At 54.1% G+C, this 15,555-nt stretch overlaps 1 protein-coding gene across 2 annotated transcripts in view; it reads right to left on the bottom strand.

Moving 5' to 3' along the window:
- Positions 1-236: 236 nt before the first annotated feature.
- Rps6ka2 (ribosomal protein S6 kinase A2) overlaps positions 237-15,555 on the bottom strand; it is a 201,963-nt gene continuing 186,644 nt past the window's right edge. For both annotated transcript variants that reach the window (XM_076858042.1, XM_076858041.1), the window contains exons 15-21: positions 13,067-13,156; positions 11,380-11,538; positions 9,151-9,312; positions 6,788-6,864; positions 5,495-5,612; positions 3,977-4,114; positions 237-3,134 (exon numbers count right to left, since the gene is read on the bottom strand). In XM_076858042.1, the coding sequence (XP_076714157.1) occupies positions 3,009-3,134; positions 3,977-4,114; positions 5,495-5,612; positions 6,788-6,864; positions 9,151-9,312; positions 11,380-11,538; positions 13,067-13,156 (870 nt within the window). In that variant the 3' untranslated portion in view covers positions 237-3,008. The remainder of the gene's footprint in view (positions 3,135-3,976; positions 4,115-5,494; positions 5,613-6,787; positions 6,865-9,150; positions 9,313-11,379; positions 11,539-13,066; positions 13,157-15,555) is intronic.

The raw sequence follows: 15,555 nt of genomic DNA, 5'->3' as shown, positions 1-15,555 counted from the left end.
TGCATACGTGCACAACACACGTGCACACACACGGGCTCCATCTGGAGAGGCAGGGATCTGCCCACTGCCACAAGGTGTGGTGAGGTGGCAACTGAGGCTGTAGCAGCGTGGACACGGTGGGAGGGGACAGAGAAGGAAGGAGCCTGTCTGTGGACTGTTATCAGTAACCACACAGAAGGTCCAGAGGCCCTTGCTGTGCTAGAAAAATACCACACTTCATAAAACCCATGTTTATTCAAAAAAATCTATTTTGAAATTCTGGAAAGCATAATAAATACCTGTACAGTGGCCGCCGTCTCAAACGCAAATACAAAGCGCTGACATGAAACGATCTGTAAACATAACTGCTGAGCTTGTAAACAAAGTGCTGAGGCGGAGGAGCTGGGTGAGAAGCGAGTTCGACAGGACAATCAGGACGCTGCATGAAGTCCCCTCCACTGTCCCCCACACCTGGGGACCTGCAGCGTCCTCTTCTGTTCTAGCACGCTGATGACTCTCAGAAAGGTGAGGGGCAACAAAGGAAGTCCGAAACAGAAAGGAGAGCGAAAAGCGCGAGGCAAAGATCCCGTGCGCATCCTCAGAAGCAATGCCAACCGTAAGCAGTGCTGGTTGACATTAGGGGCCATCGTCCCTTGCAAAGCTGACCAGGCTTCCAAACGTCTACACGCAGTGTAGTGCAAAGTCCCTGCAGGCCTGACCTTGGGATGAGCGAGTCCTTGGTCTTCCACGCTGACTCTGGGTGTGTATACCAGGCTCCTCCCAAATGAGGACTGTCAGATGGGCCCTGGAGGGTGGCCTGAAGGACCGCTCAGCCTGGGGAAGGAGGCCTGGGTGTGGGCTGGGTGCTCATGGCGGATTCTGTGGTGTGTGCTGTTCAGAGGGATCACGTGCTCTGCATAGGCAGGAAGGGCTACCAAACCTTCTGGGAGCCTGTGTCATTTCTGCAAAGCATCCGGGACCTCTCATCTAGTGGCAGGTCCAGGGACACCGGCATCACACACCCCCTGCTGCTCTGAAACCACCCTTTCAAGTTGAGTTGAAGGTTGTCCACACAACTTCTTTGGGCTTTCTGTGGAAGGACGTCGGGTGTCATTTTGTTCTGGGTGGGGGTTGGAAGGTCAGGCGTTTTACAGACTCGGCAGGGCTGAGCGGACATCCTCTGGCGCGCAGGGCGACTCATGTCAAGCAGAGTTTGGTGTGACGCCTCCTTGTCCCTTTGGCATGCTTGTGGCTTAGAGCGTAAGGCATAGAAACAGGCACTGCTGGAGAAGAGGGTGCAGGCCATGGGAGCCCACGCAGGGCGGGCCTGCCCGCTTCCTCCGGGATGCCTCTCACCACTTGCCCATCCTCTCCTCCTTGGAACTCAGCCACCCAGGCCAGCGGCTGTGGGCTGCTTGTGCCCATGGAGCAGGCAAGACTCACGGGTCTTTGCTCATTTCCAGGGTGAACTGTGACTGAGGGCCGCCCACTTTTCCCTAGGTTTCTGACAAGGAGTGAGATTATCCAAAGCCAAAGCCCACAGCCATCGGGGTCTCAGCTTAGCCTTGGGGAAAAGCGTTCTGCACTGAGAAAACAAGAGGAGCGCCCAGCGGCACTGCGGAACAGGTGTGCAAGCTGAACCCCACCTCTCAGGGTTCTCTAACAAAGTAAAAAGCCTCATGGAATAAAGCTTTGTGGAACAAGTTTATATTTTAAGGCCTGAAAACAATTAGACCAAGCTAAGGAGTGTTCTCCAGAACGCAGCACTTTGTTGGGGAGCGGGGAGCTGGGTCCTAGGGTGAATGAGACGGAGGAAAAAGAAAGATGGAGAGTCCATGGAGCCTGTGGGGGGGGTGTCCCAGCATCCCTACTGGAGCTTGGGGACCAAAGGAGTCACTCCTGAAGGCTGGGCCTGGGCCGGCCTCTAGGAAGCTTCTCATTTGGTTTTATTCCACAAAGGGTGCGTAGCTGGGCCCACCCTATGCCAAGGGCCTTCCAGGGCACACCCCACGCCAGGGACACTGGGCATCACTGAAATGTCGACCTGAAACAGATCTAGGTAACAGAAACACAGACAGCACAAGACCACAGCCCCTCTCAGTGCCTCCCTCCTGGTGGAGACAAAGGCCCTCTGCCTTTGGGTGGGCCCCGTCTGCCTGTCCTCTCCAGAAGGCCCGAGGAAGCGTGGGGAGACAGAAGAGCCCACTCCTCAAACTCTGCAGTTCTCTGGAGAGTGAACACAGTGGACCCTCCACCTTGGGTGGGCATGTGCGGGGCTACGGTGTCTGGCCAGAGCAGAGCTGTACCCTCCAGAGGGGCTCCCTGGACCAGAGGCCAGGGGTGAGAGCAGGCTCAGAGCCTCTGTGGGGCGACAGGAGCTCCGCCCGCCTTGTTCCTGTGGGGGGTCCTCTCTGCACTGGTGAACTGGGGTCTGGGAGCAGAGCCCTGCTTCCTGACTCCTGGGTGGGCTCTCTGCCCTGATGGAGGCAGTGATGGAGGCAGGAGTCCACCCCGCACCTTACTCGGGTGTCGGAGGGCATGAGGGACAGTTCTTTGGACAGCTTTGCAGGGACCAAGTATCTAACCCGGAGGCCCCAGTGCTAACCCAGGCAGCGGTGGACCACACTGTGGTCCTCCTCTGTAATAAGGGGTGTGTACGGAGGGGATCTGACCAATCTCCGGCTTCAAGGCTGGGAAGGATGTCTCCCCATAAACACAAGCCATGACACGAAAAGCCCCTGAGACCAAGGGGACCTGGCTCCAACGTGGCGGTGTGAGGTGATGCGCGCTCATTTGGTTTTGCTCAGAACTGAAGGAGAGCAGGTGGCAAGGTTGCTGTGGTGTGGCTCAGAGAAGTCACCAGGTCAGGACCCTTTCTGGGCAAAAAGGAAACACAGAAGCAGCGAAGGCAGCTCTGCCTCCGTGTTGGGTGTGTGGTCCCTCGAGGTGCCACAGTGGGGCCCTGCAGCAGCGTCTGCGAGCCTGACAGGATGCTGGGCAGGAGGCAGGGCAGCGTCTGGCCGTGGCCACTACAACCTGGTGGATGTGAGTCTCTTCATGCCCCTGCGTTGGGCCAGGCTGGAGGACAGCACAGGCTCCAGCCGCGGCGCCTGAGGCGTCCTGTTCAGAGCAAAGTAGGTGGCTGCCATGGCACCCTGCAAGATGAGGGGGGGCGGGGCTGAGCGTGTGCCCAGCTGCTCCTGCGTGGGAGCTGGAGACATGCATGCCCCCGGGCAAGGTGGGGGACAGGACCTCACTCCAGGGCTGCTGGAGAACCAGGCAGCGAGCTCCTGAAGTGCCCACGGGCAGTGGCTACACCATGTGCCTTATTTCCACTGCACCCTGCCACCATCCCACACCAGCCTCATGTGCTGCTTGTGCCTGGGGTATTCAGGACCACGTGGAGCCCTAGGAGGAGTTCACATGATCCCCTCACTCTCACAGGGAGGCCCGGCCTGTGCTGGGGCCTGTGTGTCCCCAGGAACACATCTCCAGCCAGTGCTGGGGTGTGTCGAACTCAAGTTTTCACTCTGGAGCCGTGTGCACCGGCACGGATGATGCTGGGTCAGCTCTGATTCACCGGGACGGACCCAGAATGGACCACTCCACATGGGACAGAGCAAGTCCTGCAGGGCGGGCTCTGTGCACATTTCTTAGAAATGTCCAGAAACAGGGTTGCCTGAGAGATAACTCTGCTCCCAGTGTCAGCTGCTGTTGGGGACCTCTGCAGGCCTCTGGTCTAGAATTGAGGGCTCTTGAACTTGGGGTTCTACAGCCATGGCACCTGCCACCCCCACCTGCAAACATTCTCATGCAAACCTGAGCCCTGCAAGTGACTGCATATGTGTGATGAAAGAGATGACAGGACCCAAGGACACCTGTTTGTGCCTGCAACTGGTGACTCTTTGGTGCACTTTGGTCTCCTCAAATGAACCTTGAGGTGTCAGACCTGTTGTAGGTTTCCCATGCCCACTGTGTCCCCACTGATGGCTGGTACCTTCACCAGGTGCACGTCCTGTCTGCTCAGCTGGTTCTGGGACAGAAACTCCCTGTTGACAATCCACGGGTGTTTTAGTACTTGCACTGCTGTCAGGCGCTGCTGTGGGTCCACGTGGAGCATCCGGGACACAACGTCCTGTGGGGACAGCAGAGCAGAGTGGGGGAGGGTATTGGATGGTCAGAGTGGTTCTGGGAGGAAGCTGCTGCAGTCCATGGTCATGAGCATGCATGTGCTTTTCAACCATCACCAACTCAGACTTCTGAGAAGGCCGACCTTTCACTAAAGTCTTACCTTCAAGGGAACCTTCAATGATGCACAGAGATGCTGAAATACTATTTTAGTAAAACGATATCCTTCCAAAGGGAGAAGTTGAAATAATGAACATCCCACACAGAGAAATCAACTCAACAACATGGAGTTACGTTTTATTACGGACTATCTACAGATATTCACTACGAGTAACGGTCGCTGTAGATCGACCATCTGGAGCCATTACCTATGCCAGTGGGCCCTCATTCAAACAAGGCAATTCTTGTTTGGTGGTAAGGTAATAACAGAAATCCCTCAGTGTTTGAAGACAGTGGTCCACCTCCCACAGAGCCACACACGAGTGTGGCACACACCTGCATTGCACACAAGTGCCGGAACATCTGCGTGCTGGATGCTTCTGCTCTGTGACGCCCCATCACCAGGAGGCAGGCCTCACCTCCCTGCTCTGCAGACAGAGTGATCAAGGGCAGAGAGGACCAGGGGGAGGTCCACGTTCTCTCCACTCTCCCTCCTTGAGCCCCTGCACCACATTTGCCCTGGAACACAGGCATCAGGGAGCATGCCTGATGTGAAGGAGGATTGTTCAGAGAGGGTGGACATCACCTCAAGGGAGAAATGCTACCTGCGGCAACAGTGCCCCCCGCAGAGAAGTCCAGTGCCTTTCAGTGTTGAAAACATGACCCTCCTTAATCCTTCCTGGAGGTGCCCCTGTTGCAAGTCCCCAAGACCACCTTCCAAACAAGCACGGGCACCTAATCTTGGCCTGAGGCTCAGCTTTGGGAATAGAGAATTAAGACAATTCCTATACGCACTTCAGACAGAGTGGGTGTGCAGCTGGGAGTCCTGGGGTGTCAGCGCCCGAGACCCTAAAGGACAGCTGCCTTCCCTTCACCATCACACACCCCATCACCTCCTCTCTGTCCTCTACCATCACCTCCACAGGACCTCCACTACTGCCACCTCCACTATTTCCTCTACTATCACCTCCACGGGACCTCCACTACTGCCACCTCCTCTCTATCCTCTACCATCACCTCCACGGGACCTCCACGACATCCACTAACTTCACCTCCACAGGACGCACATTACCATCACCTCCACTATATGCTGCCCCATTTCCTCCGCCAGTAGTTTTTAAGCTAGAGGCTTAAGAACCCTAGGAGAAACGTCTCTCCACTGCTTAAGTGGAGGGCACCCTCAGGGCCTCTCAGGAGTGGGAAGCGGGAACACTGGACGTGCACTCACCTTTGCTGCGTCGGATATTGAGTCCCAGTTGCCCCCCGAGAGGGCATATTTCCCGCTGCCAATCCTGGCCAGGATCTCCTCTGGAGTGTCATCTGGTCCATTTGCAAAAGGGGTGAATCTGTGTAAGGGGTGAACTTATGGCAATGAGTTTCATTTTACAATCTGCACTAAACACTGACACTTTGTTGCTAAAGGGAAGGACAGCTTTCTTTCCCCTGGTGTTTTCTAAGCCCCAGGTTCATGGTGAAGCTAAAGTGCCTCCTAACATGACTTTCCCCACATGGTTGATGTGGAGCTGTGCTGGGGATGCAGTTTCTATGCTGTATGATGAGAGCCCAGGCTTAAGGTCCGAGAGACCCAAGGTTCACCCATTACCAGCTCTGGGTTCTTAGACAAACCACTTCTTTGAGTCTCAGTTGCAAAACAGGTAACTAATACAGTGGTGGGAATAGTAGTGGTCACAAGCCCACTGGCATGCAATATGCCAGGCACAGACAGCACCATGTGACCAGCATGAGAGATGGCAGGTTGACCCATGGTGTCAGCAAGAGCTCTGTGCTCCTCTGCCAAACCTGGACCACAAAGCCCTGCCCCTTGTGGGGGATGCTAACTGTAGGCTTATCATACAACACCTAAGATAAGCCAGCCTCCTCCTGTGAGGGCCTTCGCCACAGCAGGCAGGATGGGCTCTATGTCCAACATGGGCTCCACAGACCTGCAAACGCAGGGAACCAGTGGCTCTTGTAGGATCCCAGTCCTTCCTGGTTAGAAGAAGCCTCTCCTCACTTACAGGTTGGGGCTTCACCCAGGACGCAGAGCTAGTGAAGGGGGACCTGTCCAGGGGCAGACAAGGTCTCTTGCTATAAGGCCACACATCTTGTCCCTGGACTAGCCTGTATGTGTCTGGCAGCTGCGAGAGTCACTAACTGGCAAGCACCTTCAAAGAGGCCACTTGACCCAGAAGCCTCTGCAGATGCCTCTGGCTCAGAAGGATGTTTCTCAGGTACCAATGTGGCTCCTTTCAAGAGTGGCACGTGTAGCAGAGAGAACATGGGCTAGAAGGCACAAGGCCTGGGAGTTTTGTTGACAGGCAGAGTTGGAGGAAAATGCAAGGCTGCATTTCTTATTCTTGCTCTTCAGAAGTCTGAGAGGGTTCACTCCAAACCTAGGTGTGTTGCCTACACACGGCAGGCATCTGCCCCCACATGTGCCAGGGTGGGACCAGCCACAGGGGGCTCTGCCTACTGTGGAGGAATGCCACCTGCAACTGACACCCTGTGAGGTCATCCTTACCCTGCCAGCATGGTGTATAACAGGATCCCCAAACTCCAGACGTCACATGCCGCGTCATAGCCTTGCCGCTTGAGGACCTAGGCAGGGACAGCAGTAGATGTTTGAATAGGCAACTCACATTCCCAGTGTGTCTACTGGGGACACAGAGAGCGGGTGGGGAATAGCAGGGCAGGCCCGTTGCTCCCTAGGACACAGATGCCCTGAGTGCTGCAGCAGGGTCCCTCACAGAGAGCACACAGTGCCACGGCGCTTGCCAGGCTCTCAGGACCTCGTGTAAGTGGAATTATACAATATTTGTCTTTTTGTGCCTGGCTTATTTCATTTACTGTGATGTCTTCAAGGTTCATCCGTGTGGCACGTGCCAGGATCCCCTTCTGTTTTAAGTGATATTCCATCCCGTGTACACAAACGTTGTTCACCAATCCACCCACGATGGACCTTGCATTGCTTTCACTTTGGGCTACTGTGAATAACACTGCTATGAACAGAAGTGGAGAAATGCGTCAGCTCTGTTGAGCGTGTAGTCGGAGGAGCTCCTGAGGTGGCCTAGGATCACCTACTCCAACAGAGGGCAATCCTCCGATCTTTTTAGAGTTGAATAAGGTGAGGAGAAAGTGGCAGGGATGGTCAAGGATGACCTAGGTTTCTGGATTAAATGGGGTCAGGAGCTTTGGTCAGCGTCCCCTGAGACAAGGGCGAGGAGCCTGCCTTGCGTCTGTGCCTCCCTGCCCCTGAGAGCTGAGCCGTGACACGCAGGTGCAGCCAGCACACACTGAAGGAACTGAAAGCTCCAGGTGCAAGCTCCAGCTTCGTGATCCACTGGTCAGTGACCTTCTATCGCTGAGCACACTGAGCGTGCCTGTCCTGCACCTGTGAACGCAGCTAGCCGTACACACCCTGTCCATACAGTGAGCACAGGAAAAATCAGCAGTGCTTTGTAAAAATGGCCGAGTTACTCAACAATACAGCCTTCTCTAGTCAACAGACCCAAGGCCTTGGGACCCCAGAACGTGCCTCTCCAAACACGCCTTGTTGGCCTGAGGCTGTTGAGCTGAGAGCCAAGCAGTCAGTGCAGGAGAGCTCTCTGTCCGCCCTCCATTTCCCTGAAGATGACACAGGTTCGTGAGGACAGAACATCCCTGGCCTGCCTGCAGTACAACATGGGCCAGCATCACTATCAGCAACATCTGCTGTCAGGCCCTCCCTCAGTGGCTGCCCAGGGGCTCCAGGTGCTCCTCTGTCCTGTCAATTCCTTAAGAGGCCCCTGTTCTGAGTGGACGATGCTTCAGAATCAGAGCTCTAGGCAGCTCCTAGAACGCCCCACTGCGGAGTGGCTCCCCTATCTGATGTGACTAAAACCTGTTTGATTTTTTCTTGCTCATCTGTCTTTGTTCCAAGGGTTCATTCCAACAAAGAACTGGTAATGGTTGAAGAAAAATCACTTTCCCCTCTGCAGGCCCATCAATATTAACTTGGATATAAGGCTCTGTGGAACTTACAGCCAGGTTATCTTCAAAGGGGCCACAGGTTGCTTAAGCAGACGCAGAACCTCCCAGTGCCTCCTGGCCCTGCCCACTGCCCCAGCTGCATCTCAGCCCTCCCGGGCATGGGGCAGCAGTCGTGAGCTGTGGCTGTGGGTTTCCTCTGCTGTGCCAGGCCTGACTCCCCAGGACTTGCTGTGCATTCAGCCACACTTGTTCACAGCAGCCTTGACAATTTCAACCAGAAGAACCCAGAGTCTAAAGCCCTCTCCCTCCCTGATCCTTGTTCTCTCACCTCACCCCTGCGGCTCTATCCCTATGTTCCCCACCAGAGTGGTCGTCATGGACACACCAGGGACATGAGCCCCAAAGGAACTGGCTCCAGTGAGCTTGTGAAGGGGTGTCCACAAGATGGCTTTGCTGAGATGTTCTGCAGTGGTGGGCAGGGAGAGGGAGGGCCTGTGCCTGTGGGCGAGCCTTCAGAACCCCAGTGTTCTGAATCCCGCGGCTGCTGACACTTTGGAGCAAGAACTATAGTGCAAAGAACACTCATCTCCCTCTGCCGTGAAAGAAGCCTGGAGGCCCTGGCTTCTCATCACAGCAGCAAGCATGCAGATTTGATCCAGATCCTCGGCACATTCTACAGGAAGTGTTGCCATTCAAGTTTTTTCAAATAGGAAAGTAAAATGGTCACAGTAACTGTTGAGATTGGCTGATGCCTTGATTCCCTGCACAGATTCTCTCTGGTACTTCCTGGTGCCGCTGCAGACACACATGGAGTTGCCTTAATACCTCAGCCCTCCAGTGGTTTGGCTGTGGGAGAGGCAGGGCACCTCCTTGGGTCCAAGGGGTTTGACTTTCCCTGGGTGGGAGGGGCCTTACCTCAGGGGCCACAAAATTCGCCGTGTAGCAGGGCGTCATGAGCAGCCCATTCTCCGCTCGTAGCTGCTTGGCAAACCCAAAGTCACAGATTCGGATGGATTCAGGGTTTCCGGACTCGTCCATGTATAGGATGTTACTTGGCTTCAGGTCCCGGTGGACAACCTGCAGGGCAGGAATCGCGAGGCAAGCGTGAGCAGGAGAGAGGAGGTGTGCCCAGGAGGGAAGGTCACTGGGCACTGTTCACTTAGGCCAGGTCCTAGGGCAGCAGGCGAGCCAGCCATGTGACCAGAAGCTCATGCTCCAGAGGGCCCCGTCTCCCTTTCGCTCACGCCGGTCACTCAAGACCAAGCACCCACACACTTGCTTTTACGATGAAGGAATGGATGAGCCAATAAATAAACAAGCACCTGTCCAAGATAAGGGGACGGCTCAGTGGGGCACTACCCAAAGGGCGAGGCAAGGAAACAGGAATGAAAGTGTTCCTAGGACATACTCATTCGTGAGTTGTAGACCTTGTGCCCACTATGGCCGGGCACTGCAGGAGGTGGGGCGCACCAGTGAGTACTACTGTCACCGGTGTGCTGACTCGGTGACGATGGCTGGGACATGGGCCACACGGACACTCTGTAAGTGCATCTGTGCTGCGTGAGGCATCTGCGCTGGGAGCATGACCCACCGGACAGTGGAAGCTGTCACAATGGCAGTGCTGGTGCCACTTCAAAGCAGACCAGCTATTTAGGGCACAAAGCCATGTCTTCTGAGGGAACAGAGGACCATTGTGAGGACATGTTGCGTGTGCCTTCCTGGCTTGGACCTGAATGTCCCAACTGTTCTGTTACAAACCAGGGAGAGGACTATGAGGGAAATTAAAGGGACACACTCTGGCAATCAGGCTCAGTGCAAAGACCCCCGAGGACAAGGAGATGAAGGGTTTTGGTTTCAGTTCTATTACCCCCCCCACCCTATTAAACTGAAGAACATCTGCAAAACCCTCATCCAAAGAGGCTGCTCTAGAGTTTGACTGTTGGGGAAACAATACTTAACACCCCCAGACTACGCAAAAAGGACCCACTGTGTGGCTCTGTCCTGGGAGAATATTCTCCTATTCAGAGATTAACTATTCTTTTTTTCAATGGTGCTGGAGATCGAGCCCAGGATCTCCTGCATGCCAGACAAGGGCTCTGCCACTGAAATGCTTCCCAGGCCCTTTTTATTTTGAGATAGGGTCTTATTAAGTCACTCAGGCTGGTCTTGAACTTGCGATCCCCTGCCTAAACCTCCCCAGTAGGTGGGATGACAGTTCCGAGATGATGACATTTTGAAAGTTTACACCTCGCAGACAGCTGGCCAAGACGGAACTGCAGGCTTCATAAGAATGCTGGAAAGGAAAGAGAGGCAGGTGGAGGGAGGTGTCCTGTGGTGGCTGCTCCCCTGGAGGCTAGGAGCGCGGTCTGCAGCCAGCGTGTGACCAGGGGTGAGGTCCTTAGCCTTCCTGGGCCCTGTCTCCTTGTCTGTGCAAAGGACATGGTCTAGACTTTAGGGTTCAGTAACTGATGAGCTTGGCTCAGCCCGGAACGTGTGAGGGCTACGTGAAGACCGGCTGCCGCTGCCCTCTCTGCAGGCAGTATCCTGGGCCTCTGTTAACGAATCCAGCTTCACGCATTGCCAGTAATGAAAATTCTAAACTTCTTTTTATCAAGGCCAGAGAAATTTTTGGTTTTTTGTTTTGTTTTTTTTTTTTGGCTAAAGTTGATAGAAGTAAATGTAATTTATTAACTCAACTCCAGGACACACTACGGGCACAAATGATTTTAGACCCTAGATAGGTGGCAGAATGTACCAGATAGGTACCTAGACAGGTCTAATCTAGACCCTATCAGCCTGGGACAGAACAGAGCTAAATGGCCCTGGTCTTCCACCAGTCCCCACAGGTCCACCTGCCCAGTTGCTGCCCTGAATAACTGTCTGTTTCTCTCTTGCTCCCCGGCCTTCCATCGGTCTATTTTACAGATCTTCTGCCAATGAGCCTCAGATGGGTGGAGGGAAAAGAGCATTTTCCTCCTTATTCCCTCGTGGAGGCCCAGACTAGCTGTGACCTGGGAGGAGCTCAGGGATGTCCTGCCTGGAGGGAGCTCAGGGACCGTCCTGCCTGGAGTCAGGACTCCTGCAGGCTCCAGCTGCCCCCAGAGGCCCTGCTGTCCCAGCACTGCTGCCTGCCCTGCGCCTTACCCCCTGGGAGTGCAGGTAGTCCATGGTCTTGGTGATGGTGCACAGCACGTCACTGGCCTCACGCTCCGAGAAGTACCGCTGCCGGAGGATGCGGTCGAGGAGCTCCCCGCCACGCATCAGCTCCATCACCAGGTACACGTACTTGCCGTCATCGTACACCTGGGGGCCAGAGGAGGTGCACAGAGCTCCAGGACCTGGCTGTCACTCTCACAGCCAGCCCAGGGAGGGCAGTCCTGGTGACCTGGGCAGAGGAGAGAAGCTGGGGGGACAGACTATGATCTGGTCCAGTCAGGCCAGGTGGCTCTCGGGAAGAAAACAACTGTGACACCTGACTGCCAACTGCAGTCAGAGCAAGCAAGGCCTGTGGATGCACGTGGGACAGTCGAGTTTGGCTGAAGTGGACCGTCCAGGGACACCGCTGGCCTTGGTGAGGCAGACACAGGTAGCGCGACTGCAGCATCCCACTGCAAGGGTGGAGTCCGGGGTCCCGCTTCTCCAAGCAGCCCCAGTGATGTCCCTGTACCTCACTTTACCAAGTAGCCCTGAGGGAGCCATGCTTTCCTTCCACGGGGGTGACAAAAAGAGAAGGCTTTGTCTATGCTGGCTTTAATCTCAAAAACTCAATTAAAAAAAACAGAAAACAAAAACTCTGGCCACGGTTGTGCCCATCACGTGTGTGAAGACCACGCGTGCACCCAGTCACCAGGCACACGCGGAGCCCAGGGCATCAAGCCCTGAGGACTTGATGCAAAACGGAGCAAAGGACCTACATATGCTTATTTTTTGCTCACTAATCATCATTTAAGTGACAAATATCCAGAACAAACTGCTGAAATAATTTGCCTAACTTTGAACTTAATAAAAGATGCAAAGTTAACTTTGGCTTGATTTTACTTTTTATTCATGTTTTTTGGTGTGTCTGTTTTTGAGCTTGTGAACACCAATGTTCTACTTTTGGCCGGCCTGGAATCGCTCATCCCAAATGCAGTAGAAGTGGCTTGGGAGGCTCAGGGAGTCTCTGCTTGTGAATGTGACGTAATAAAGACACCCCGGAGAGCATGCTGAGCCTGGGTGGTGGAGGCAACTGCAGTCCGAGGACCGGAGAGAGCCCACTCAGGCTCTCTGTATCTGAGACACTTGTTCCTCAGGCTTCTTGGGAATTAACTGAAGCCTGAGGACCTGGAGGGACATGGAGGTGGCCCTGGGCCTAGAGGCTCTGGACCTGTGATGCTGGAATAACTTAAATCTGAGCGGGAGGGGAGGAGGAGGAGAATCGCCTCCTGTCCCCAACCCTAAGCCCTGCACCCCACAGGCCTTCCTGGGCTTTCTGATGCTCCAGGTGGCCAATTCCTGCTCCTTCCCCCTGGCCAGGGAAAGGGACCAGAACCACCTCACAGAGAGAGGTTCTTACCTGGATCTCACCGCCTGCACCCAGACCTCCCCCACTTTCTGTTACAGTGACGGATGAGGACAGACAGCAGGTTCATGTGATTTGGAAAGAGTGGGGGAACTGCCCTCAGGAGGTACATGCCGGTCCAGCAAGTTGGGATGGCCAGTCACAGAGTGCTCAGGGGCAGGAGGAGCTGCTGCCCTAGGCCTGGTAAGCACTGGAGCCCTGTGGAGCCTGCCCTGAGTAAAGGGGGGATGTCTGTATCAGCTGAAGAAAGGAAGAGCAGAGGCCACTCACGTCTTTGAGGGTGATGATGTTTGGGTGCTGGCCATACCGCAGGAGGATCTCGATCTCTTCTGAGGGGTCTCTCTTGCTCTTGTCGATGATCTGGAACAAACATGGTGTGAGGCAGTGAGAGGTTTGCTGCAGAACCCTTTCAGACTAGGGTCTGGATAAGGACTGGCCCTACCTGGCCTCCCCATTCTGCCTCCCCTTCCCATGTCCTCCAGCCTCACACCATCAAGACCACTTAGACTCTTCTCAAAGTTCAGGGCCAGTCCTTTCTGTAAGGCAGCATAAGAGATTCATTTAAAAATCAGCGTGTGAGCCTTCAGACTTGAGGAATCATCAGGCTGGGTGGAAAAGGGCAACCACGGGGGCTACACAAGCCCTAAATCGCAGAACTTGTGTTCCCACCACCAGGTGAGTAGCTTGAGCCTCCAGCCACAGGGCCTCTGCCTTGTTCTCCACACCAGCAACAAAATAAGGTGAAGTGCAAGGTTCTCTCCAGGAGATGCTGGGCATGGCTCACCACAGGCTGGGTGTGCCCAGGGCTGAGACAAAGGGAAGATCTTTCTCGTTTCAGTGCCTCCTTGGCTAGCACTCCTACCCAATGTCTTGGGAGAGCTGAAAAAATTGCTTTTCCCAAGAAAATGGATAGCTTTGCCTGGCCAGTGTCAAGAATCAGGCCTGCTTTGGGACAGGCTTGGCTGTGCTGCTGGCACGGGACGGCCAACACGCCAGATGCCCCCTCACTCCCTTGCTTCCGCTTCCTGTGTGTGTGGGCAGGTGGGGAGGGGACCCATTCGTGAGAAGCCCACGGCTCCTGTGTTGCAAGACACTCAGAGCACAGGTCACCTTCTGAATCCCGACACAGTGCCCCCTTGCCCCCAAGACCTCCTGATCTCACAAGCCCACTCTGGAGAAGGCAGTCACGGCACCATCAAGCTGCTCTACCACCCTGAGGACGCTCGGGGAGGCTCTGCACGCGGCCTGGTTTCTTTGGTTGAGGTGAACCCAGTGCTAGGCTAGCCTTGGCCTTCCTGCTCAGGCCATCAGTGATGCACTCTCCTCCCCTCACTTATGAAGAGCCCTGCAGTGCCCCAGCCTGCCCTGATCCCATGAGCCACACTGTGCAAGTCCTAAAGGTCAATAATGCTGAACAGGAGAACCAGTGCGGCTCCCTTTCTTGACACAAAATCTCTCTGCCTAGCACATTTTACTCTGCTAAAGTTTTAGCTAGGACACTGGGATGATTTGTATTTCTGATGTAGGTCGACACAGAAGGCATCGACCTGAAGCAGACACTCATAAAGAGTCCTTCCATGGGCGGAGGCTCCTAAACAAGTCATGGCCCGCCTGTGCTGCAAACTGTCTACACCCCTGGGATGGGTGTGGCCAACGGGGTCCTGATCTCCAACGTGACCCCCTATGGGCATCCCATCCCCCTGGGCTGGGTCTCTTTGCAATCTGAGAAGGTTGAAATTCATTCATATCATTGTTTCTAAAGACAATTCCATGATGGAGCGATGTACTCTCAGTAGAAGTCCGTTTGGTCCCCACGTAAAGGGACAGGATGCAGACAAACAAGAGGAGCATTTCCCTGCAGCCAGGGACACTTGTCAGGATAAGCAAAGAGAAGGGCAGACGGAGCACAGGTGCACCCCAGCTGTCACTTGTTTTAAAAACAGGGAAGGAACGTCAGTAGACATTCTACTTCCTGTGTCTGCATAAATAACCCTGGAGAAAAGAGAGAAGGTGAATGACCTCAGCTTCCCCTGGGGAGGGGACCAGGTGCCAGGGGCAGGGGCAGGAGACCTAGCTGTGTCCTCTCACAATTTGTGAATTCTACACTATGCAAATGTATTATCTATTCAAAAATTAGATATAAGAACAATGTGATTACAGGAAACCACCTGAGGATTACACGTGGTTGACTTGTGTGTTCACCCTGGTATCTATTTTATTATGTGTTCTTCAGTTGTAAGTCACAAAATCAATTTACAGTAATAGTATTTGTAAACAGTTGTTTTTTAAAGACTTTAAGATCTCAATGACATTTCAAAATATTTTTAAGATTATAAAACAAGTGAATGTGTGTGTGCAAATGTGAGCCACCTGAGTTCTGACACCTGGGAGCAACCATGTCACTAATTTGTTATAATCTGATAGACAGTTGAATATGTGCATTGCTTTTTTATTACATTTTAAATGGAATATTCAAACCTTCCAAAGTGATTTATTTGGTGGAACCCCTGAAGTACCTCTGAATGCAACAAACCAGCTGTTCTCTGAGCCGCTCTGGCACTGGGTAAAGGAAGGAATACGAGAGAGGGTGCCGGGTCCAGGTCCTCAGGGGAGTGCTGTGTGGAGAAGAAGCTGAAGGGTCCGAGCGGTTCTGCTGCTCCTTCTGGAAGTGTGAGCAGCTGTCAGGAGTGAAGGTCTGATCTGACCCCGTGGCAGGAGGGTGTGAGCTGCAGGTGGGAGCACGCGGTGGCATGGCAGCT

Source organism: Callospermophilus lateralis, chromosome 6 (genome assembly GCF_048772815.1).
Source record: "Callospermophilus lateralis isolate mCalLat2 chromosome 6, mCalLat2.hap1, whole genome shotgun sequence".
Classification (NCBI taxonomy): domain Eukaryota; kingdom Metazoa; phylum Chordata; class Mammalia; order Rodentia; family Sciuridae; genus Callospermophilus; species Callospermophilus lateralis.
This window is presented reverse-complemented; position numbering and strand designations above follow the sequence as displayed.